Below are 24,538 nucleotides of genomic sequence, written 5' to 3' on the forward strand. Positions count from 1 at the left end.
GCATGGTGGTGGCTATTGTCTGTGCTCCACATCCTGTTATGTTTACTGCTGTTAATTGTGTTTTCCTGATAGTACACTTAGCTTTCCATTGCAATTACAGCTGCATGGAGTGTCAGCAGGTGTGTGCTTAGGGCAGTAATGTAGCTGCTGATTTATCCTTTCATTTGATTTGAAGCCGGCAGGGAGGAGGGAGAGGGGAAGCAGTGTAATAGTTTTGCATGCTTCCAGGCGCCTTGAATAGCTGATAGTGTACAGAAACAGAGACTGGATTTGCTCCAGGGCCACCACTTTTGCAGTGAGCAGCCTCAGGAAGGGCCTGTCTGCAGATGTAATTCAGTGCAAGAACGTGCAAGTGCCTGGTTTGTGTTGTGAAGGAAAACAGCAGTAATTATCAGACCATCCATATAAAAGACAACAGAAGCCCACCACCATTGTTTAGTCCTGTGTAGCCTTAAACAATAACAATGCAAAATGTCACAACTAGCTCCAAAAGTCAGTGCCCTTGAGGTGGTCTACTCCTTGCTCCAAATAAGAGACTGGAGTTACCCAGCAGCTAGGTGCCTTGCCACAGACTGGAATTTCCTTAAATTAATCAGTTATCTAAAGCAATCTGGGGTGAATTAGGCTGCCAAATTAGCACCCAGCTCAACCTGCTAGGAGTAGGTCCTGGAGAGGGGTTTAATGTTTCAACCTTCACAGGCCATCAAACAGGTGGTGGACCTAATTTCAGATTTAAAGCTTGGGATGATTTTGGAGTTGGAGACCGACCAGGTATAGGCAGCTAATTCTGAGAAAGGTGAGGACAGAGGAAAAGAGGGCATCCTCTGTCTTCTAGTGGGGTACTCCTCTGAGACCAGACCCTCCCCTGGCAGAGGTGGAGCAGAGAATCCAGTCACATCCTCTTCTCATTTCCAGAGGATGTGATGACCACAGTTGTGACTTACCATAAGTGAGCTTCACATTTTCCTGTGGAGGGTGTTTGATTTGAAATACTCATCAGGTCTTAATTCTTCCATGTCCCAGGCAAGAACCCTAATGAGAGGCTGAGAATCAGTTTCTTCTGCCTTCCTGTCTGTGGGACAGGAAGGGTTGCACCTGGCTTGAGCTTCAGTGGACAGTGTCAAAGTGCATCTGGCACCTGAATAATCTTGAAGTTCTAATCCTTTCTAAGTAAGGAGACCCTGAATTACAGTTTTGAAAGGTTTGATGGCACTTAACAGCTGGCCATTACTATTTCTCTGCATTTGATCATGCAGTGGCTTGGTGCAGGAAAAGAAGTTTTACTATGCATTAGTATCTTAAATTGAGGCAGACAGCAAATTCCTGGATTCCCATCGCCCCCTGCCAGCAGGCTGCTTATGGTTTCCCAAAGCAGGGATGAGATGCAGTAGGACTGCCTGCCCACTGGGAGCAGCTAGACATATGAAGAGCTAAACATCTGTTTAATAAGGGGCCTGATGATTAACTAGAAATCCTCGTTCCTGTTGATATGAGAAATTTACAATTCCACGTCCAGAAAATTCAAGTGTCCTACACATTATCTGTGGCTTATTTTTGTCAGAGCTTTAAGCAATGCTCTGCTTTGTCCTGTGAGAGAAAAGCCTGTAGCCTGTGTTGGAAAATGGCTGTTTAAGGCTCCATATACTGCCAAAGCCCAAGTCACTGCAATTCTTTCTAGGTTCTGCCACAAGGGCAGCAGAGAAAATTTCTATATGGATATGTGTGGCCAGAGTGCCATGCAGTGGTACTTTTACAGACAGCAAAGAGAGTTCCTCTGTAGGGTGGCTTTCTTCTTGGGATCTGGGAAGAGAGGGCTGGTTAACCTTTGCATAGCAGAAGATTGTGAGAAGGATTGGTTTGATAGGAGCACCTGAGCAAATACTTCTCATCCCATCAGAAGTGGGGGAGGATTTCTGTATTCTGATGAGTTCTTGGACAGAGATGGTGTTTATAGGCTCTTCACCTAAAGAGTAATTGAGAAATAAGCCCTTTCTCAGCTATTGTTTGCTCTTGTTCTTCACATCTATGTGAAGGACAGGAGCCAAGTATCTTGCCTTGTAGGAGATTTTAGTTGTGTCAAAGCACACTAAGGGCTCTAATCTGAGAAAACATTGTTTCTGCTTCAGTTGTTTCTACTCTGTAGAAAAAGATTACCTGCCAGCCTTTTTCCTTTTTTTTTGTCTTACATTTTCTTATGTAGTTAAGGGCTGTGTGATTTACCAAGTGCCTGGGTAACTCTCTCACTAGTGCTCTCCTTGTAGCAGTGATTCTACTCTGCAGTACAGATGTGCACTGAGGTCACAGCTCCATTCATCTATGAAGCAGCTGTATTTATTATAATAGACTTATCTATTAATGCTTATCAGACCTATGTTTTACGAGGCACTGTTTTTGCATATGCTGAGAGATCTTTGCTATTTATAGGAAGATAAAATGATTTTGGGTGCTGAGAACCTGTAACTGCAGGTGACTGGTGGAATCGTGTCTGCTGAAAATTAGGCCAAGGAGACACAAATGACCCTGAGACCAAGGATGGAATGCAGATGTTCCCTACAACTGCTCCACCTGCCAAAGACCTTGCCTGTCTTACTGCTCCTCAAGCACTTCAGTGAATGCCAGTGGAAGAATGTGGCCTTTTGTGTTGTAGCATCTTTCTGGAGTGAGATCAAATCACTTTGAGACTCACAAATAGTTACTTAGGTGGGAATCCTGAGTGCAGAGTTGGATTCTGTTTCGATTTCCATGTTCTGTGGGACCGTGTAGCAAAATAGATTTCTTGGGATAACTCCTCCATTGTGTGGTGGTCTTCCCCATGTCTGCAGCCAACAGTCTGTGTCTTTTCTTAGACAGCGGTACAGGCAATGGGTTTGCTTTCAACACTGCCTTTTCTGGAAAGATGGAAATGCACTTACAAAATGTCAGAAATGAATAAAAGTTTAAGTAAACTTGGTAGAAAAATAACTCTTTCTCAGGTACCTTCAGGTGATCTTTCTCATTTTTTATCTGTCAGGTCTCAGTCTTGTGGCAGTGACATCACTCCTCTTTGATAGCACAGCCATGACTCAGAGCTTCATCAGAATTGTTTCTGCTAGTCACTTTGTGGTCATTGGCTGCTTTTTCTTTGTTTTGAGGCTTATTTGTTTTTTCTCTGTTCAGCATCATTGTATCTTGGCAGCTGAGCTGCAAGCAGATTAGATTATTTTATTTTTAAAACTTGTTTTGGTCTCGAACAAGTAAATGCATATGCACCCCTCAGCTGTCTGCTGTCATCTGTTCCATGGGAGCAGACCTGAACCTTCTGACTTTAGGGCTCAGCATGGAATCTGCCTGGAGATGACCCAGCCTCAGCAGTTCATCCCTTACAGTTCTTACAATTCCCTCTGGTCCTTTGCCTGTGCCAATATTAGGGCTGCATCTGGCACTTCCTCAGCTTCACCTAATGCTACACCAACCCCCAAAATGCTTCCTTTGTGTTCTTTGCTTTTGTCTATTGCTGTATTTTCATTTACACAGTCCCCTGACTCCTTTTAGTTTTCTTGCCCCTCACTCCAAAACTACCAGTGCTTCTTGTGTTTCAATGAATCCCAGTTTGTATCACAGAATTCACAGATATGTGCATAATCATTTAACCCATGACTAGTGACCTTTTTTGGGAATTCATGTCAGGCTTGTCTTCAGAACAAGATGAGGTTAGAGATTATGCAGTCTACTATATCTGGTGGTTGATGTGAGGTTGTGGTTTTATTTTACCTGCTCATGCTCTGTCTCTGTGTCTACAGTAGGGTTTCTGCCACTACAGGTGGATTGACAGTTTATGTTTTGTTTCAGTCTACTAAAATACATTACCAATCAAACATCTTAAATGTTAAATCAGGTTTTGGCCCATATGATGCAAAACATCTAGAGAAAAAACCTGAGAATTCTATTTCAAAGATGTGGTGGTGGTAGAGAATGCACCTCTTTGCTGCAGCAGCTCTTCTAGGAAGGGATTTGTTCAACTGTGTAAATGCAGGTGTAATTGGAGAAGAGCTATTGGACCATTTCATTGAGCAGCAATTATCCTCAGAACACATCCAAGTAAAGAGTTGGTTTGTAAGGTTTGGGTCATACATATATCTTTAAGTGAAACTCTATGCTCTGCTTGTCCCTAAAGGAGGGAAGTTCAGTGCCATGATTTAAGTGTGAACCCAGAGAAAAGTCTTGTCCCTGTGACCTGACACGCTGTGTAACTTTGGTCAGTGACACAGCAGATCCTTGGTGTGCCAGCAGTTCAAGACATTGGACATGCACATGCAGTCCTTTCATTCCACTGAATTATGAATGAGAAGATGTACCTTCTAAATCATAAATCCTATTGCTGACAGTTTTTGTAAGAGAGACTATTCTTGGTGAAGTTGCAGATTAGCAATGCACCTAATTATGTCTTATCCTGTGTCATAGGTTAATTTTTGATCAATGAAATGAACATTGCCTTAGGGAATCATCACTTGGGATCATCACTGATCTGTGAAAGAGGGAAATCGAAAACTTTAGAAAAGTCTTCTGGAGATGAGTTTAGTCCAGTTTTGATTGATAGCAAGGCTCATTCTGCTTCAACTGGCATTGGGCACACTGGTCTTTCCTTGTAAAGCAATGCCAAAGCATGGGTTCAATTTAAAGAAAATGCATACCAATTCAATAAATGTAAGTGCATGTGCTTAATTATGGGGTTATTTTAAATGAACCAGGGTCTTAATTCTGCTGTGATTTGCCATCAGGCAGCGAGAGATAGTACATCAAAAACTGATTATACTTAAGCTTGCATGTTACTCTATTAATAAGCTGATTTTGTTGTTGACTTCTGCCAGCTAATAAATATAGCTTTTGTAAGTAAGTTAAATGTCATGTAATTGGGATCAATATTGTCAGGAGTTGTGTTGTTTTTATAGAGTGCATTGAATTAAGAACAAGAGATCAACAGAGCTTTTGCTGTAGCCTGATAGCAGTATCAGCAAATGGAATGTTGCTCTTCCAGTCCTTTTTGGTGCTGCTGTCAAGTGGTGGGGAGTACAGACAGCATGTTGGCATCAGCCTTGATTCCAGGCTCCTACATATGGGCACATGTGTCCATTCACACAGGCACACAGAGTAAAGGACCTGTTTGGTTTTATGGATACAAAGTGAGAAAGTTACCGGTGTCAGATATCAAAGGGTTGTGAGGATTGTGGTACTAGTTTACTTTGACAGCTCTACCCAGCAAATGCAGAGCTCAGCCTGGGATGAGCTGGCTCAGAAAGCTTACTGACTGCCAGGAGTTGGAGCCAGGATGAGAGGCTCCTTCTTCCTTTACATCATTGTTTTCAACCATTTGAAAATTCAGTCACCTGAAATTTCTTTGATGGCCTGTTTGTTTGTCAGTCAGTGGTCTCAGGAGCTTCATAAATATTCAGCAGTGTAGCCTTTCTGCTTTCCAGCTGGTGCTTTTGCCTTCTTTTGCAGGAATAAAAGCTAAGCTGTTGAGACTAAAAATGGTGCTGACTCATAACCCAGATAACATACAGATAAAAATAGATTGAGGTACTATATTCCTCTACAGATGCTCCTTTAATTTTGATGATTTGAATGACCATAATTATATATTTTAAAATAGCCATTTCCCATCTCTTCTGGCTCTGGAGAAAACAGGAGCAAAATAAGCAAGGCAGGGGTGGGTGTGAGGGAGGTGTGTGTGCAGTCTCTGTGACCTCTCTATTTAAGTTTTATTACAGGTGAAGCTCTTGGGGCTCTGGGAAATGGTGCCTCCACTCTTCATCCTGTGTGTGGTCAGATGTAGGTGTCTAGACTGGCAGTGTGTGGAGGCAGGGATAAAGACTGCTCACATTCCAAAAATATTTCTTTTTATTTTTGTCCTAATGGACTCAAGAAGGGCTTCTAGATTTATGGGCTCTGTTTCTTCTCTGCTCTTCTGGCCCAACAAAATTCTTTCTGTGCAGCATCAGCCAAGGGAGCAAGTATCCATCACCATGGATGAAGTGCTCCAACCAAAGCATGTTGAAGAGCAAACTGGTGTACCAGAAGGGAGCAGCTTGCAGCCCTTTTTGAAAGGACCCTCAATCTGTCCTTCACTTCAACATATGTCCTGAAAGCTCCTGTTGGGTTGAGCCACTGGGGAAGCATGGAGTAATACTTAATTTCTTGGTCTCAAGGGGACTGAAGTTAATGCTGACTTGCTAAGACTTGTTAGTAGTTGTGTGAGGTTTGGTAGCTTTGAGTATGAGCAGTTGTCAGAGTCTTGGGAAGCTTTAAAGAAGAAAAGTTGCAGATGAGTCACTTTCAGGTTCAGTGACAGCAAAGTGAGTGTTTTCTCTTTTGGCATGAGCAATTTTCTTGGCCTAAGTCTCAAACTGGATGCCTGAGTCTGTTAATGAACCTTGCCATGATGATCATGTCAGATCCTCCAGCTTGCCTGAATGAACCCTACTTATTTGTCATCAGAAGAGCATGTACCTGTTTTCTCTTGCAAAACAGCTGATTATGTATCCACAGAGCATCCTCCTCTGGCCCCAGTTAGAGGCTGAAGCCTATGTGACAATGTATTTTCTGAGTCAAGCCTTGTTAATTGAGCATGTAAATGTGTAATTGTCTGTACAGTTATTCAATTGACATGGTTTTAGTTTGCATACAAATACGGGAGCACAGTAATGAGCTGAGCAAACTGTCCAAGATCAGAAATAAATCTTAAATAAATATGTGCATTCTGCACACAGATATGAACACCCTTAAGAAGATCAATCCAGTTGTGGACACCTCCTCTTTTCTTTTTGTATGTGGATATGCTAATCTGCTTATTTTCATCCAAGTCTGTAACAAACCATAGATTCTGTGTGAACTTGGTCCTTTTCCCTGTTAAGTAGAGTTCATTGGTGTGGGAATAGGAGTTACCACAGGAATTGTTCAGAGGTTGCCCTTAATGTATGTGCTTGCTTTTTGTGAAGTGGTACCTCCTGCTCACAATGATTGGTGCTGTAATACCTTTAAAAATGTTCTGTGTGTACAAAATACTAATTTGAAGTGTGGGGTTTTTTTAGAGGAAAAGTTGCATCAATAGTGGGAGTTGTTGGCAGTTGCAGTCCAGTGCAACTTCTGAGAAGGAAAAGAGGGCATACAATTTGCAAATAATGGTACAATTGGAATTTTTTCTGCACACAATGGCTTCTCTGCTTTGAAGCTGGTGATTTCAAAGACAGGGTGATCTGGCAGTTCTGTTCTGGCAGGTCTTGTCTGTTCCACTGAATAAAACTCCAAACATCTGTTTGGGGTCTGCAGTGTTCGTTTACTGTGAAAGAAAACACAGTGCTACTGCTTTTCTTTATAACTTACCCTTTTTTTATATAGAATTGAACACCATATTTGGTCTTTTTGAGGTGGTTTGAGGATAAGTATATGGGAAGGTAGTTTCAATAACATGGAAAAAGTTCCTGAAGAGGGATAGAGCTGTGCTATGATATGTGCTGCGTATGATTGACAACTTTATCCAGCCAAGGGTAGTCTGTTCTTAAAATAATGCTTTGGTTGGGGGTGTGAATGGTGTCAGGGTTGGGGATGCCATTTTAATCTGAGCCACAACCACTCCTCCAACACCCCTGTCTCTTTATTTCTCTGCAGATGTCGCTCCTATGAGGATTGCTGTGGCTCAAGATGCTGTGTAAGAGCTCTCTCTATCCAGCGACTATGGTATTTTTGGTAGGTCCAGGCAATTTGGGAATTTCCTTGTTTGTCCTTGTCTTGTTGGTTGGACTTAAATCAGGATATTGCTAGCCCTGGTATTTTAAAGTATGTGGGAAGGTGCAAGTATGTAGGAAGGTATATGTGTACATAGAAATGCATGGATTTTGGTTTTTTCATATAGAATTCTCCTGATGTAGTAATAAAACACTAAAAAAGGAGGTGAATCATGTCAAGCTGACCTTTCCTGCTTTTGCATCTGGCTGCTTTGTACAAGCACTTTTATCCAAAATTGCTGAATTCTTTATGGCTGTCCCAGGTACTACCAAGCAGCAACCGTTTTTTTGGGCACTCAGTTTTAAAGGATCATATAAGCTGGATTGTGCTTTTAGGCAGGGTTTAATTCTTATCAGCTGAATTGAGGCTTCAATTAAAAGGGAAGAGAAGTACATTTATGACTATGAGGATTTCACTGGAGATGACAGCAAAGTAAAAGAAGGCAGAAAGATTGAGCTTGTGAAACCAGCAGCTCAGTAATCTGGATAAAGCTTTAACTAATCACTGTTATATGCATAATGAAAAAATAAGGGAAATTCCTTTTGGAGTGGAATTTAAGAAAGCACCTGATTATTCAGGTGCCTCCTCATTACAGTTGAGAAAAAATAAAGACTCTCCTAGAAAACCTAATTTCAGGCATTTTAATGTGGAATTTGAAGACTGATTTAAAAAAAAAAAAAAAAAAAGCCTTCAAAACTGAAACAAATAAACAGTGAAAAACAGAAGCCTGATGTATCCTATAATACAGAGATTTCCCAAAGCTGACTCTGGGATTTCAGTGAACAATCCTTACTGATATAAGTGAAGAGCTCTCTATCTCAATCCCTGGGGTGACGTCATAAATCTCTGTTTTTCTGTTCAGAAAAAAATCCTTTGCGGGAACACTGCCAAAGGGGAATGTATTAATATTGGCTCAGGGAAAAAGAATCTCCTTCTGCTCTCATTTCTAATGTAGAAACAAGAACAGAGTTTTAGCCTTTGAATGGAATAACTCTTGCTGCCAGGCTGTTCCACACTCTTCCTCTCAGCCACCTGGGAATTCTCCAGGGGAGATAAGCATGGTGTGTAGGCTTGCCTCTGGCCAGCTTCCTTCCCTTCCAAAAAAGCACAGTTGTCATTATCTTCCAGTAAAAAGCCATGAAACAAGATTGCAATTACAAGCAGGAGAACCATTCCCATTTACAAGAGCTTGCATGAGTCACTGGAGTGTCTGATTACTGATCAAGGAAACACAGTGAAAGCCACTGTGAACAAAATCTGATGTGCCCTTGCTGTGCATGTTCCTGTTTCCACCACACCAGGGCAAGGAAATGATGAGGACAGTTTAGTAAGGTTGGAAAAGATGCTGAGAGGAGGAGAATGGTAGCTAAATTATGTCTTTTTTATGGAGAATATAGTATCCCATGTAGGAAGCACAGAAGTTTGTTGCCCTCAGTACTGAATGCTTCAGTCTTCTGGCTTGAGTTTAAGTGCCAGCTCCCATATTTCCCATGGGAGATGAAATTAAAATGTTGTCTTAATTTAAGAATATCTAAGATTCTTCTTTTAATGGCAAATGCAGAATAGTATTCCTCTCTGTACTCCACAAACATCTGAGCAGCCTAGATGCTGTAAGCCTGGGGCCTGCATTCAACATGTGCTGTTTGAAACTGTACTGACCTGGAATTTCAGTTTAGCATCCCAGTGGCCAAGGTCAGGTGTGAACCTGAACTTCTGAAAAGTTCAAGTGTTTTTACTTTTGAGTTGCATGCCAGAGAACATTGGCAATAGTACTAATCACTGAAGTTGTCCATAATATATCCATGAGTGCTATCCCGAATGACACACCTGCTCTCAAGAGGCAACCTATTTAAGAAACCCTGTTACAAGTTGTGGGCTGATGTATTCTCAGTGAGCAGTCTGGATTTAAATGCTGCCTGAATGTGCAGGTTTTGACTTCCCTCTTCTTTTTGCCTAGGTTCCTTTTGATGATGGGAGTTTTGTTCTGTTGTGGAGCTGGTTTCTTTATCCGGAGGCGGATGTACCCTCCTCCGTTAGTAGAAGAACCTACTTTTAACGTGTCTTACACCAGACAACCAGTCAGCACTGCATCAGGTCAGACTCTGCTCATACAAGTTTCACTGCTTTCTTGCTTTGGCCAAGGCACTAAAAAAGGGTGGGTTTTGAGCTTTGGTGTCATTGTTTTTTGGAAATGGTGTGATTTGTACAAGGGATTGCACTGCACTAAAACATGCAGCCACCTCCTGCAGTGAGTGATGTCTTCAGCCTTTCCAACAGCCTAATTCAGCTGCAGTATATGGAAGTGGTTTTGAAACACATGGGATGACAGAACTTGCAGGTCTGTTTTGGTTCCTAGTACCTTTACAGGTGTGTCCATGCATGGAAGGAGGGTAGCAAACTCTCCCTTTGCAATGTAGACAAAATGGTAGGTGTCCAAATTCAACAGTCACAGGAAGAAAGAGTTTTAAATACAACTGATAACATCTGGCAGAGGTGAAGGAAAGCCTAGTATTTTCTTCCACAATCTGGCCATCTTGCAAGTATTTTTGATTTGCCTTCAATGTTCCATGCTGCTTTCTTTCTGTAGCAAAATGACCTTTTCCTGCTTGTTAGTCTGATTGCTGTCTCTCTGGTAAGTCATAACTGTGAGCATCAAGAGGACCTTCCTGGTGAAGGCTTCTCTGGTAAAACTGCTGCCTAAGTTTGTAATTTCTTCCCCTCTGGTAGTTAGTTCCAGTTGGGAACTTTTCTAGGCCTAAATGGTTAAAAAGATGTTACAGACACAAACTAGCATTTTACTTACCTTCCTTGTTTAAATCCTAAGGGTTTTTTTAGAGCTCCCATTCCACATCTGCATCTGTTTTTCTCCTTGACTGAACAGAGTATTTTTCAACTGAGGGGGAGCCAATCCAACTAGACTAATATTTTTAAGCCTGAAAAATACCCTTGAGTTTATGTGAATAGGGAGTGACTTTGGCTGGATTGATAAACACCTGATTTAAATTTAGAACACAGTTTTACTCTTTCGTGGTGCTTCATGGAACATAAATTAGGGGCAAATATAAAATAAGCACAAGTTTTTTGATGACCTGATTATGGCATCTGCTTCCAGACTGTTATTACTGTTATTTAAAAGCTTTGGGCTCCGAGCTAACCCCACCATTTATTTCATTTTTTATTTTTAGTTTTTCTACTGTTCTAGAAATATTTAATAGCAAAAGCAAGTTACCATTTTCAACTAGTTACTCTTTTAGGTTTGGTACCAGTAACCAATTCGCTGTTGAAGTGGAGCCCTCAAAATGTGACTCATTGCCTGTCTCACTCCTTCCCTGCAAAATAGCATCAGCATCTTTCTGCCATTCCAGCAGCATCTGCTGGGAGTGCTTTTCTGGGACCCTGACTGAGAGAATGGAAGGGAAAGTTCCCTTAGAAGCTGTGTCATTATAGGAAACACAGACTGGATCCAAAAGAAGAAAACCTGTTGCTCAGCCATGACTTTTTTCCCAGTCCATCTTTATTTAAACAGACAGAAAGAAAGGAAAAAAACTAACTTACATCTTGAGATAGTCTGTGACTTCAGTTGCATTAAGTCATCTTCCACCACCCACTGTGATATCTGAGAAGGGTTACACACCAGCTTTGTTCTTACTGGCATCAATCTCTGTTACTCCTTATGTGTCACAGCTAAGGAATTTTGTGTTTGGCCATACATTTCCTTTCCCTGTCCCTGCAGGCTCCAATGTAATTTCCTAAACTGAATCTATGCAAAGCAGTCTTGTCCCATTGTGTTAGCCAGCAGTAACTGACTACAGCTTGGCTCTTTGCTTCATGCAGGTTCACCTCTAGACTGTATTGTGCCTGGGAGGGAAATTATCCATCTGAACTTCACTCTGGCTTATTGGCAGACCCAGGACACCACAAAATAATCTCTGAAGTCCTTTTGTAAGACTCGACACCTGAGTCAGGGCTGCAGTAGAGACTCCTTTGTCCATCTGGGATCCCACACCTCTTCTCTGTGCAGACAGAAGAGCTTTTCTGTCAGAGCAACTGAACAGGGCTCACTGTTTTCCCTTTCAAATGGTAGTTGCTTGGGGCAGTGGTGCCCTTCGCTTCACTAAGTGATTTCCATTGGAAGCAAAACTGAAACCTTTTGGTAGTATCTGAAGAGGTGAATGCAGTCCTGCCAGCCTGTTTTGTTTTGGTTTTTTTCTGGAAGGGAGGAAGATACTCCTTGTCTTTGCTCTGATGGACCCTTTGAAAATCCTTGTCTGAGTATGCAGAGCAGGGGTCCTGTGAGAGCACAACGTGATGCCCCTGCTGTTGCTGATACCTTTTCTCTCCCTCTCTTTCTTGCAGGGTCACAACAACCCGGAGTGCCGTATTACACAGATCCAGGTGGACCTGTGATGAATCCCATGGCTATGGCTTTCCACGTCCAGCCCAACTCCCCACAGGGAAACCCGGTTTACCCACCCCCACCTTCCTATTGCAACACACCACCTCCCCCCTATGAGCAGGTGGTGAAATCCTCCACGTGAGGACTCTGGCTCTCTGACTGTGTGAGAAGAAGGTGCAATTGCAAAATGACCAAGGTGGAGGGCACTGCCCTTTTGAACACTTGCTAGTTCTCCAAGTCCTCTCTCCTTCCCTTCCCAACACCTTTCCTCATTAAAGTTACTTGCAAAGGGGTGATTTTTAAATTTTTTTTTCCTTTTTTTCCTTATTTTTTAGTAGAAGTGGATTTTTTCTTTGTCTTCAAAATGAGAGAAGTTGTCTTTGTAATGCTTTTAATGGAAACCTATATTTAAAACCTGTATGTCTTTCTCTTTATTTATTGTTCATTTCAATCAAGGTTTTAATTGCTACTGATAGCAGTTCTTGCAACCCCAGAGTGATGTGCAGCCTCCTAAGACACCACATCAGAAATGTCCTCAGCTAAGGGAAACAATAGAGAAAGAGGATCAAGGCAGAAGCAGCAGGGCAATGATTTTACCAGAAATTGTGGCCACCATCTCTTTCTGATGTGTAACAGAAAGATGCTCTGATAAAGGTCACTGTGACTGGAGTACCAGTATTGGTTGAGTTGTGGCAGGGGCTCTGCCAAGTGCCCTAGAAAAGAGGGAGTTACTTTAAATGATGCATCCAAAAATTAAGGACTGGGACTTGAGTGTTTCTTGTCCATCACCTGGACTTTGCCTGTGTGATTGGCATCTTGGCTCCCCTTGTTTTACCAGATTGTATGAAACCTATATGTTGGCATGAAAGGAAGGTGTTACAACCTCAGAGCTACCTGTGTCTCTTGCTAGACCAGTTAGAAACACATAAGAAAGACATAAGTTTTCTTCCCTAAACTGGAAAATATTTACAGTAAGAAGGGATGGGAGTATAGGTACAAGTTTACTCTCTTTGGCGTTGATGGGAGTTTAGTTCCTGAGAAATAGTATCTTTCATTATAGTCTTACTGCTGCCACAAAGAGTACCAAGTAAAGCTGTCATCTTAGGTGACAGCTCTGTAAATCTACTCTCCTCTCTAGGTCAGAAAAATAATAACTTTTTGAGACAGATCCTTAATAGCATTCTTTGACCTGATGCAGATGGTTTGGCTTTCAATATCTCTTAGCTCTTCATGCATTTTGCTGTGAGTGCTCACGACCAACCCTCTGAATGACCACAAATGAACATCTTCAAATAAACACAGAGCCCCTTTGCCTGTCAGGGCTCTCACACCCATCCATGTCTAGCAAAAATTTGAAGTTGCTCTGAAACATGACTTTGTACTAATGGGACCTTCTCCCTTTGTGCATATTCAGTCATGTCACTGAGCAATGACAAAAAGATGCCATTGCCTCCTGCTGCTGAAAAATAACATAGCTGAGGGTTAGGAGGCCCATGTGGTCTTTTGGGTACCAGGTGAATGCTCCTGTGTGACGCCAGCCAGGGCACAGAGGGTCTCACTGAGGTGGTTTGGAGTAATCTGAAGACCTGTGCACAGGGAGCCAAAGCTTTATTGTGCTGCTGTTCTGTGCCAGTGGCTTCTGAGAATTTGTTTCTAGGTGTCAAGCTGGATTTGCAAAACCCCTTTTGCTGTGAATTTTTCTAACAGAAAAACTTGTAAGGGCCATTGTTCCTGCTGGTGGAGTCAGTAGCCATCTGGAGCAGAGCTAGCATGGAGGAGTTAATTCTTGCCGACCTGACTTGGGTGAAATTGTAACCAAGGCTTTCCCTTACTGTGCATCATAATAAGGGACAAAGCAAAGTACTTCTGTGTATGCAGTCTTAGGCTTGAGGGACACTTGGGATAACAAAAAAGTACATTTTGTAGGTGAATACGAGGTCCATCTGCACATCACAACTGTATGTATTTTCTAAATTAGCTTGCACTTGGAGTGTAAAAGCTGTGTATGTCACTGAGTATGGTTGTGTTTACAAAACATAATTTTTTAAAAGTAATTCCAACACACTTCTGTCAATAGAAATGGCAACAGACCTCATGTTAATAGATAGATGTTGTTAAGTCCTTTTATAGTATGAAATGTACCTATGACAGCTGGCATTGTCCTGGACACATTGAATAGAAGCCTTTGTACAGTGAAATTCAACTTCAGGTGAAATTTTCCTCAAGTCTGGCTTGTTTATTTCCTAGTGTTGATGGATGACACCTCATACAACACAGGGAATTCTCTGCTAGCAAACTTGCTTGGTCTTTTCTTGAAAACACACCACCTGTGTGGGCATCCATATGCATTAATTGCAAATTGTTTACATGCCTTTCCTCTAGCTCCCTCGCCAATTCCAACAGGATTTTACTTGGCAGTGCTGATGCCCTAGGAGCTGCCAGCTGCTGCAGCTTTGCTAATGTCAACTTCCCCAGGGGGTTTGGAGCTTTACCTGCTGGGATTCCCTGGGTGCAGCTACTGCATCCTCTCTCAAACACAAGAGAGATTTTGGTGCCTCGCTGATGAGGCAGGGTGGTGTTGTGACTGCAAAATAAGGTTGGTTGTCATGGCTGGGAGCCCTGGGGATGTGTGGAGCACTCCTGCCCCTTCCCAGAGGCACTGGACCAGCGTGCAGCTGACTCCCAGGCGGCCTTTGAGATCTCCCCATCTACCTCAGGAAGGTGATTTCTGTGTCATGTGCCTATGTGTCTCCTGGTTCTTGCAGTGAGGTTTGATCCAGGGGAGTTAAATCCCTTGACAGGGCTTGTAGCCAGGATGGAAATGCTTTAGTGGAGCCACTGAACCTGGGTGGCAGCCAGGAACATGAACAATGTAACCCCTTGAGGTCCTTTCTTCAGTTATGCATCCCCAAAATGTGTCTGGTGTCTCTCTGAGGCAGGGACCAGGCAGAGAAGGACACCGTTGAGGTCTCTGCCCCTGTGACTTGGCAGCAGGAAGAATGAGAAGGGGGTCAGTGCCCTTCTGCTGAAATCTCCCAACTATGCTGCTGTATGAGAAGAGGCACCACCAGGACTCTTGGTTCACCTTGTGTGTAACTCTGGTGGGGCCTGTGTTTCATCACTCTGGGAAGTGATAATATAGTGACAACTTTTTATAGTGACAGCTTACACTGATGTAACAACAGACAGCTGGGACTATATTTTCCAAAAAGGTATTCAGACCATGTGAAGAAGCAAAGGAGGTATTCTTTCTTCTCTGCTTTAAGAAACCCAACTCCAAAACCTCAGAAAGGTTAGCTTCATATACATACATCCAAAACATCACATGGGTTAGCCAAGAAGCCCTAACACTTTTTCAGATAGTGAAGCCTATCTTTTTCTGATCTAACATTGTTAATTGAGTGGATGAGCCAGGATGCCTTTATAGGCCCTGTGGGAGCCCTCCCCTCTGATCCCGTCACCAGGAGCTAAGCTGCCTTACAATTTGTACTATTTGGCAGGGAAATGACTACAGAGACACCATGCAGGGCAAGATCCAGCATGAGACAGCTTTTACAAAGCAACTGCTAGATAATAAGGTAATTAAAGATGAGAGGTAGAACTCGCAGCCCTGTTCCGAGCTGCCATGTGCTGCAAGGTGAAGAGGACAGCAGAGAAGGCAGAGGGAACAGTGACAGGTTAAGCAGCCCTGCCTTCCTGCAAAAATGTCATTTTAGCTTTATGCAGTGAGAGGTATCACAAGGATGGCTATCTCTTTACCTGTGCCACTCTGTTTCTCTCTTGCTGCCTAACCCTATCTTACCCAACAGCTACAAGCTGGATTTACCACAATCCACTTGTAGCTGTTAAGGATAAGCAGTGGTTTGAAGTGAGGTCCCTGTGCACAAATCATACTGGTTCTGACTGTGAATCGACATGAAACCAATGAAAACAGGGGAAGAAAGTGAAGTTTCACTAGGAAAGGCTGCAGCAAACACCCTGCTGGGCAGGGCTCAGGCAGCACAGTGGTGCCTAGCTATGAGGTGACACACAGCACTTCTTCCCATCCACCTGTCACATGCTATTAAGATGTTAGAGATCTGCTGTGCTAGAAAAGCCCCAGTGCAGTTATCCACCTACACCTGAATTTGTACAGATTATCTACAGACCAGAACTGATCCTCTACATCCAAAAAAAGCAGCAGCTTCTCTTGGTGGCCAAGATGGCCATGAGGGGCACCAAGGGCCTTTGTGAAACAGAAATACTGCCCCTTGCCTGCAGTATACTTGATGTTTCCTTCTGTTAAAGTCTAGTTAGAGGAAGCTTCCTCAAAGCTAAGAAACAGCTGTTATTCAGCTGGACAGAGATTCCATACATGTGCTTTAAAAAACAGTTCATCCTGAATCTGGCTTCAGCTGCAAACACTTCAACAGGATCTCTGTGGCCACAAAGGAAAGCAGAGCCTTACACTAAGCACCATACACTAAAAATCACCCGGAAGCAGCAGCAGAAAAGGCAGCTGCAGTGCTAAGAAAATGTGAAGATTACAAAAAAAGAATCTGCCCTCTTTCTGGCATGTGTTTCATCCTGCAGGACTATGAGAGTGGGAAGCAGCTCAGCAGTCAGGATCAGTGGGACAGCTATCACCACAGTGCTGGAGGGAAAGAAGAACCTCAATGAAGAAAAAGACTCACACAAATTACCACCACATAGCTTGATCTTTACTAATAAAGCCAAAGAACAAAACAACAGCATTTTTTCCTCTTTTTCTGCCCAAAGAGCATTTCCATTTTTAAAATTACTGCTTTTTGCAACAGGTGGACTATTACACACAGACAAAGCAAACCAGGGAATATTAAGACATTTTCTACATTTGTAGTTTGATGTCATTTCTGAAGACAATGCCTCGGTGAAATCACCTTCACACTGTATCTTTCCTGGAGGGGCCACCTAGATACCACAACACTGTGACGGACAAAGAGGAGGAGCCACAGGGAAAGTCACGTCAGGAAGATGAGGCAGATGCACTGTTAAGACACTTCCCAGCTCGATACATTTCCAGTCTTACTCAATTCTGAGAGGATTCTGCAGAGAAAGATGGTGCCAGGCCTGCCAGGCCCCACCATGGCAGAAGGCTGGCTATGGTACAGAAGAGCAGGTAGCTGACTTGCTCATCATCTTGACAGGTGCCAGCATCTGGGGGATCTGCTCAGCATTCAGCTGTTCTGAGTGCGTATATCTGCATTTTTAAAACTAGCAGGTTTCAATTCTCTTTAGGCTCCAGCCAGCCAAGCTCACCTCCCACAGGAGCCATTCCAAGGACATTAGCCAAGGCCAATATACATATAATCACTGAATGAAAAACCTGCCAGCAGACCCCCTAGTTAAACAGTCCATTCAGCAGAGGCTTGGGATTTGCCAGGGTAGCCAGTGTTTGCAGGCAGTTCCTGTAAATGTGGTGGGCCCTTTCTCTATTAACACACCCAACATGCTCTGCAGCCACAGTGGAGGGGAAGGAACAAAGAGGTGGGGGGTGATGTGAAATAGGTTCAGAGCTGGCGTCTACCCCTGCTAGTATTTCTCTGAGACTTCCTGGGCAAGTTTCCTTCCTGGCTTTTCTATGGACAGGATTAGGGATCCACAGGCTGAAGAAAGAAACTCTTGCCATTCTTGGCATGGAGGAATCTCTCATCAAGACAGTCTCTGCTGTACACTGTGCATTGCCTCTGTGGCCAGTTCTTCCTGTTCCTCACTCATCCCTCACATCAATAACTCCCTCTGTTCCTCACTTTCTGCTGCTCTGCTCCTCTTTGCTTCAGTCCAGCTGCTTGCCATGCAGCATTCCCCACTCCCACTGCCTTTCAGCATTTTCTTCCATCTCTGGCTTTAGAGATGCAGCTGGGTTTGGTGCTCCCACCTCACCTTCTGCCTTTGCCAGAGGGGTGGAAAAGTCTCTTCTGCTGCTGCCATGCCTTAATCGCACCTGACAAACCAGCAGAGCTCCTACACTGTAACATTAAGCTGTTTGTGCACTGACACTGCTGCTGTTGTCCACCAGAATTGAATGGAGAAATTATTAACATCCCAAGGGATTTAGCAACAGACACTGGAAAGCGCTTAAGGAAGTCACCTGCAAGGTGACAAATCAAGACTGATTTATACAGGAGCAACAATGCATCTCCAAGCCCCACCACAGACACTGGCACTCAGCAGATTGCCCACAGGTCACAGACACATCCCAATGTGTGCCCAAAAGGTCAAACTCTGCCTTCTGTCCCACTTGCACCTGACACATGATACCAATTAAAATCAGCACCTGGAATGAGGATGGGTCATCCCAAGGAGACCTGGGAGAGGATGACAACAGAGCCCGAGTGCTTGGGAGTGCGCTACACTTTCCGTACTATCTGGACACGTAAGCTTGCTCTAAGAGTGCTCGGAGTATGTCCCATTTCTCCTCCCAAACCAATGCCTGATACTCAGGAGCACCTGGAGGCAGGTCTAGTATTTCACAACCCCACCATACTACAGGGGGAAGCAAAGCACTAGCAGCAGTTAAGACTATGGGAAAAGAGCTTTTTCTCTGTGGATCTGAAGTTCAACTACAGCCACTGGCAATGGCTTCATATTGCTCAATAATCCTTTGCAGCCTCCAAAAGCAGCTGCTATTTATCACTCCTGTACTACTACATGGGAGGGGAGGGCCCGGAACAAATCACCACTTTGGTTTCAAAGAAATGACCATCCTGAGCTACCTGCATGAGAAGCTTGCCCTGGCACCCTCCCTTGCTCATCTGTATATGAGATGCTGCAGGACATTTGGTTTATTCCAAAGTGAGGTCCAGGAAAGAAGCAGTTATGCTGTCCAGGCTCTGCTGTTGGTGGTAGAGGAAGGTTAGTCTGTGACTCCACTCCCAGTTTAATCTCATGGCATGGGATGGGACTTTGCAGTGATGGAGAGAAGCATCTCCACCCTGCTACAAGCACCTAACACACTAACCAACAGCAGGTATCAAAGGGAACCTTTCTTCCAGACTTTCAAAGAAGCCTCCCACAGCAGCAGCAAAAAACCAGTCAGATCCTTTCCAACCTGTTAAGTTACTGAAAATGGAAATGGCCTCATGCCTCTTCATCAAAACTGGCTGATTTCCAGCAGCTTAGCTTGTCAAAACTGTGGAGAAAAAGGCAGAAAAAAAATGAACATAGAAACATTTTTCATCTCTTTTTAGAGCTGCCAGCATACCAGTGAAGCTGGGCACTGTCCTGCAGCAAACTCTCTGCGGATGACCACGCTGCAGAAAGCAACACTGCTCTTGTGAGTCATGCACAAAGGTACAGGGCAGAGAGTCACACAGATACCAGCTTTTGGCTAACAACAAAAGACTCAGATCAACACACAACACCAATAAACGTGCAGAGCATGGCAAAGACCCAAAGAAGACAAATACAACGGAAAAGAGGAAGTTCAGAACTTGACTTCTCTGGTCCTACATCTGAAGGTATCACTTTAACAGAACTTAAGTGTGGCTTCTCCTGTTCATGCTCTAATGACTTCATGGTCCTTTGGGGCAGGAGGGGTGAGAAAAGGGCTTTATCCATCTGTCGGTTCAGTGTCAAGTTGGTTCACTATCAGAGGCACTAAACAGTCTCATCTCTTTTGGCATCAGTTTCCTTTCAAAATGATGGTTTTTAGCCGTCCTGTTCCACTTTGTTTTCCCTCTTTTGAGGTCTAAGTTCAAACGCTGGAAACTGGGAAGTCTCCGGTACTGAAATGTCTGAGAGGAAGTGAATAGCTCCAGCCATACCTAAAACACAATGACAAGGAGATCTCTGTGCACATTAAAATAGCACAGCTTACAGCAAAGGCAACAACCCCCATTTCAACACTTCCCTCACTAGGATCTTTTTTCAGAGGTGAACTTAGGCCCTATGGAAGGCAAGTTCATCTGTACTCTGCCCAGAAATGCAAATTTTATTTGAAAATATTAAAGGCAAGAACTAAGATGTCTCTGCTAATATCTCTTCAACTGAACAACCTCAATGCTCTTTCAAATTGAGAAAAAGTTAATCCAAGCTTGGACTGTCCTTCATAGTTTGAGCAACTCTTGCTTGTCATTTCACTGGTTAAAAGAAAAAGCCAAAACTTTATTGAACTTGTAAAGATTCGTTTCCTCACTATTCAGGTAGAGGTCATCCAGAGCCCAAAGTGCATCATCCACCAGAACTCACAGGGTGATAGATAAGAGAGGCACAACAAGAAAATCATACAAATACAATTTCAGTTTTATGACCAAGCTAAAATCCTATTTTATAAGCAGCTAAGCACATATAAAGGAACCTTTCTGAATGACAGTATCTGATGGAAACAGAACACTTAGGACCATTCCATAAGATGCACATGCAACTTCGGATCAAAGCATGTATTTTGTCTAATGCAGAATTGGATGACTGCAAGCGCAATTTTGGCTACAAAAACAAAGTCCAAAATTAAGAGGTTTTTTTAATCATAAATATGAGATTTCTGTACTTTTCTAAAAAAAAAATCTAGACAATTAAAAACTAAATAAAAGCTGTGTGTCAGCATTAAAGCACAATTCATCCTGCTGTTCATACTCTTTCACCTTCTCAACAAATTTCAAAGCTTTTACACAACAGATTGTATGCATGCTTTTTTCCCCTCCCTACAACAGCATGCGAGAGTGCTCTCAGGAACAGGAATACTTATGCTTTTCTCCTTTAAGCATTAAGACAGTAACTCTGAATTTAGAAGGGCTGCATATAAACTCCTGCTCTCTTGTGTTCAGTCATGCCCTGAATTGTTAATTTGCAGATATTCCTGCTCGGCTGCTGTAATTTCAAATATCTGCAGCAGGTGGCACACGAGGCTCATTGTTCATGGAGCAGCTGCGGCCCCACCTTAAATCCCACTTGGGTCTGTAATTCCTTGCTACTGGTTCTCTAACATGAGGATGATACAGGGAATAGAGAACAAGCTACATTAAAAAAAAAGCTCTAGGAAAGTATCTGGTAACATCTTGAACTTACAGAAAAGGCGTGAAGGACTCTCCTGTTCAAGTGATTCAGGTTCATATTAAAACTACCTTTTCCTTGGTTGAGTATGGCAGCAGAGAAAGCTTAGTTCTGACAGTTTGAGACCCCCTACTCACAGCTGCTCCTCTGACCAGTCCCTCTGAAAAACCACCCATGACAAAACTGTTGCCTGAACTTCTGTTCACTTTAAACCAAGCTGCATCAGCACAGCAGAATTTTATTCTGGAGTAATACTGGTGCTGGTTTTACATTCAAACTGCTGAAATGAAAGCAGCAGTGAAAATTGTGATAGTGAATTATTTTTCTTTGTCCTTTTCTACCCCCTGCCACCCTGCCTTCTTTTAGACAGAGGTGATGGTATAGGGGGAGCTTTAATAGTGGAGGATTCCTCCAAAGACTTCCCAACTCCTATGCATGTACCAAAATTGCAAGGATGCTCCTCTTTCCTGTAGTACAAAACCACTTGCAACACCATCACTTTACCTTCAAAGAGGGAGTAAGGTCGGTCAGGAATACGACATCCGTGTGCACCATACTCCAAACACCACTCAGCAAACTGGGGAACACATTAAAATATATTTTTTTATTCAAGACTGTTAAACACAAGCTTGAGTATCTGAATATCATTAATAAATACAAAATGTGAAGCAGTGTAAGCAGACACACAACACATTAATCACTTAAATCAATTTGTCCTCCTTCAACCATGGCAAGGCCACAATCAGGTTTTAAAATATGTATTTGCACAGAATGAGTTTCAGTTTCATAACAATGTAATGGTGGGCTAGACATCTGCTTTTTGTAAATCAACCCTGCTACATGCAAGGAAAATTCTGTAAGAACAGATATACTCAATAAAAATTTTATTAATATTGCATCAGTCTTATCTCTCCTGGTGCTTAATTTATCCACAAACTCAGGACTTAGAGCTGTTAACTACATTTTGGTTTTCTTTCATTTCTGTGCACCAATTTAGAGTATTAAATCCTCAGCTGTCACTAATTAGTTTTATTTATTTGCTCTCCCCAAACCTTATGAAAAATTGTTATAAATACAGTTAGACAATTATGGACATCAATATTTTGTTGCAGGAGATGGATTATCATTAAAAAGAGTTAACAATGTCCTTCTCACATTTCATCAGCACTGCTGCAGTAGCTACATTAGACACACATAACTTATTAACCACACCTGGATCAATTCAGTAACAACCAGCTACTTCTCCTTGATGACTCCCCAGAGCATTAGGGGGGCACAAGTTCTGCTGGCATTTCTGTGCTTGGATGCAAACCACTGCTTGTTCAAAATACATGCATAGACTCCTGCAAAGCAAACAACTGGGGGGTCTCTCCCTGCCTTCTCTGCAATTTGGACTACCTGCTAGCAAACATCAGCCTAATGAGAGGGTGCCCCAGCCATAGAGCTGGGGCTCTAAGGGTGTAGTAAGCATGATCCTAAAGCCATCAGTCTGTTCATTACAAGAAAATGGTGCTATCTCCTCTCTTCCTCCCCTCCCCACTCTGTTATGTTTAAATACTTAGTGGGAGATGAATTTTCTTCTCTTGATAGAGGTATGTGCATGTGTGAGAGTGTCTTCAGGAAACACAAGGAAAAACCACAAACACTGATTCACACTGTTATTAAAAACCAATTAAACATTTTTGGGCACCCTCTGGCTATAAATCTCCAAACTATGGTTTAATTCTCCCATGTAATCCTGTCTTAAATGTGAGTATCAAACATGTTTATGGCATGTTTCTAAGCTACAATCAATTCTTGCAACATCCACATCTGATTGCATACTAGCCTTTATTATTACTTCCAGCCTGGGAACTGCAACAGAAATTTTAAAAATGCACCCTAGGCTACTGAAACACAACCATCATTTGCAAGTTCATAGCTTCAGCAACCCAGATCCATTAAGCCACAGTATCTTTGTTTAACTGGGGGGCAGGGGGGAGCGGGGCAAAGGGGGAAAGAGAAGATATCTTAGGAAGACATCTGACATTTGTCACACAGACTGGGCATGCTTGCCACCAACACTGGCAATCACAAGGCTGAACAGCACAGGGCTCAATGGTCTGTTACCTGGAGCCCCTCACTCCTCTTACAGACAGACCAGCTAGAAGCACCTCAGCCTCCTGGGTGCCGGTCTGATTATGTGAAAGGAAAGCTGTGAAGATGAAAGCGTGAATTCAAATTCTCATGCTTCATTTGTGAAACAGTTTCATGGCTTTTGTGAGGTAACCAGGGATTCCAGGCAAGGCTCCTTCCCCTGGGCCTAATGTTCTTGGTGTGAAGAAGCACCCCTGGGAGGGGAGCCATCTCATCCTCTCAGTCATATGCTTCTAGGGACCAGCATAACTGCATGTTTGCTTCCCTGCATGCTCTGGCTCAGAAAGAAAAGATCTCAAGAATGCCAGACAAGCAAATTCCTCTGCTTGTTTCAAGATTTCCCCTGCAAGGGGATGCTGGAGATGCTAAGTAGCAGGGTGACTGCAAATCCACTGCCTGTGGAGGACACCTCCATCAAACAGCCTTTGGCCACTGCATCACAACTTCCTTCTTAAAGGGATTTCATGTACTTAACTGAGTCTCTTCCTTCTTCTAGCTTTGAGACAGATATGTTTGCTTTTCTCTAGAGAGACGTGGACAAACACCAGCGCTCTCTTGGGCCAGAAATGCAGCACCAGCAGGAGCTGACAATGCTGCACAGAGCTGCAGAAGGTGTGCTAGCATGGAGGACGATAGGCTGAGTTGGCAGCCATGCTGGCAGCAATGCCTGCAGGGTGCTGTGGCTCACATACCAGCAGTGGGTGACTCCATGTGTAATGAAGTCACACATTCGCTCTGGGAGTACTAGGGTTTTACTTCAATCTCTACAATGCAGGTATGTCTATAGGTGTCCTCACAGCATGATGCTTTGATAAATGTGAGACAAGCAAGATTTTTAAAGCTCTGCTGACAGAGGACAGGCTGACTGCAGAGATGAACACAGTAACTTTACATATGGCCAATATTCACTAAAAAGCGGCTACGAAGCAACTCATCAAATTTCATTTGCAATACTTTGTAACAAACTTCAGCTAAAAAGCTGTGTACACAATATGAAACCTCATGCCAGTGAATCAAACTGAAAAAAAAAATCCCAATAAAAAACCCCAAGGTCTTACAAGGTAAGAAAACAGGCAGAGAAAGCCTTCTCCTTCAGTAACTGCTAGCATAGTCAAGACCTGATAGCAGAACTTGGACAGTTCCAGTGAAGAAATTCTGAGTGTGTCTTTCTCTGCAATTTGTATTAATAAAAAAACTTTAAGTGAGCAATTTAATAACTGCAATTCAGAGCTCTAA

The 24,538-nt window shown here is 43.0% G+C and overlaps 2 protein-coding genes across 2 annotated transcripts in view; one reads left to right on the top strand and one right to left on the bottom strand.

The window, feature by feature from the left end:
• Window positions 1–12,575, top strand: part of VOPP1 (VOPP1 WW domain binding protein) — a 61,320-nt gene extending 48,745 nt beyond the window's left edge. The window contains exons 3-5 of the mRNA XM_056485615.1: window positions 7,645–7,722; window positions 9,719–9,855; window positions 12,118–12,575. Coding sequence (XP_056341590.1) covers window positions 7,645–7,722; window positions 9,719–9,855; window positions 12,118–12,299 — 397 coding nt within the window. The 3' untranslated portion in view covers window positions 12,300–12,575. The remainder of the gene's footprint in view (window positions 1–7,644; window positions 7,723–9,718; window positions 9,856–12,117) is intronic.
• A 4,260-nt stretch (window positions 12,576–16,835) lies between these two features.
• LANCL2 (LanC like glutathione S-transferase 2) overlaps window positions 16,836–24,538 on the bottom strand; it is a 32,425-nt gene continuing 24,722 nt past the window's right edge. Inside the window, exons 8-9 of the mRNA XM_056484457.1 lie at window positions 21,671–21,743; window positions 16,836–19,941 (exon numbers count right to left, since the gene is read on the bottom strand). Coding sequence (XP_056340432.1) covers window positions 19,826–19,941; window positions 21,671–21,743 — 189 coding nt within the window. The 3' untranslated portion in view covers window positions 16,836–19,825. The remainder of the gene's footprint in view (window positions 19,942–21,670; window positions 21,744–24,538) is intronic.

The sequence above is a fragment of the Oenanthe melanoleuca genome, chromosome 2 (genome assembly GCF_029582105.1).
Source record: "Oenanthe melanoleuca isolate GR-GAL-2019-014 chromosome 2, OMel1.0, whole genome shotgun sequence".
Classification (NCBI taxonomy): domain Eukaryota; kingdom Metazoa; phylum Chordata; class Aves; order Passeriformes; family Muscicapidae; genus Oenanthe; species Oenanthe melanoleuca.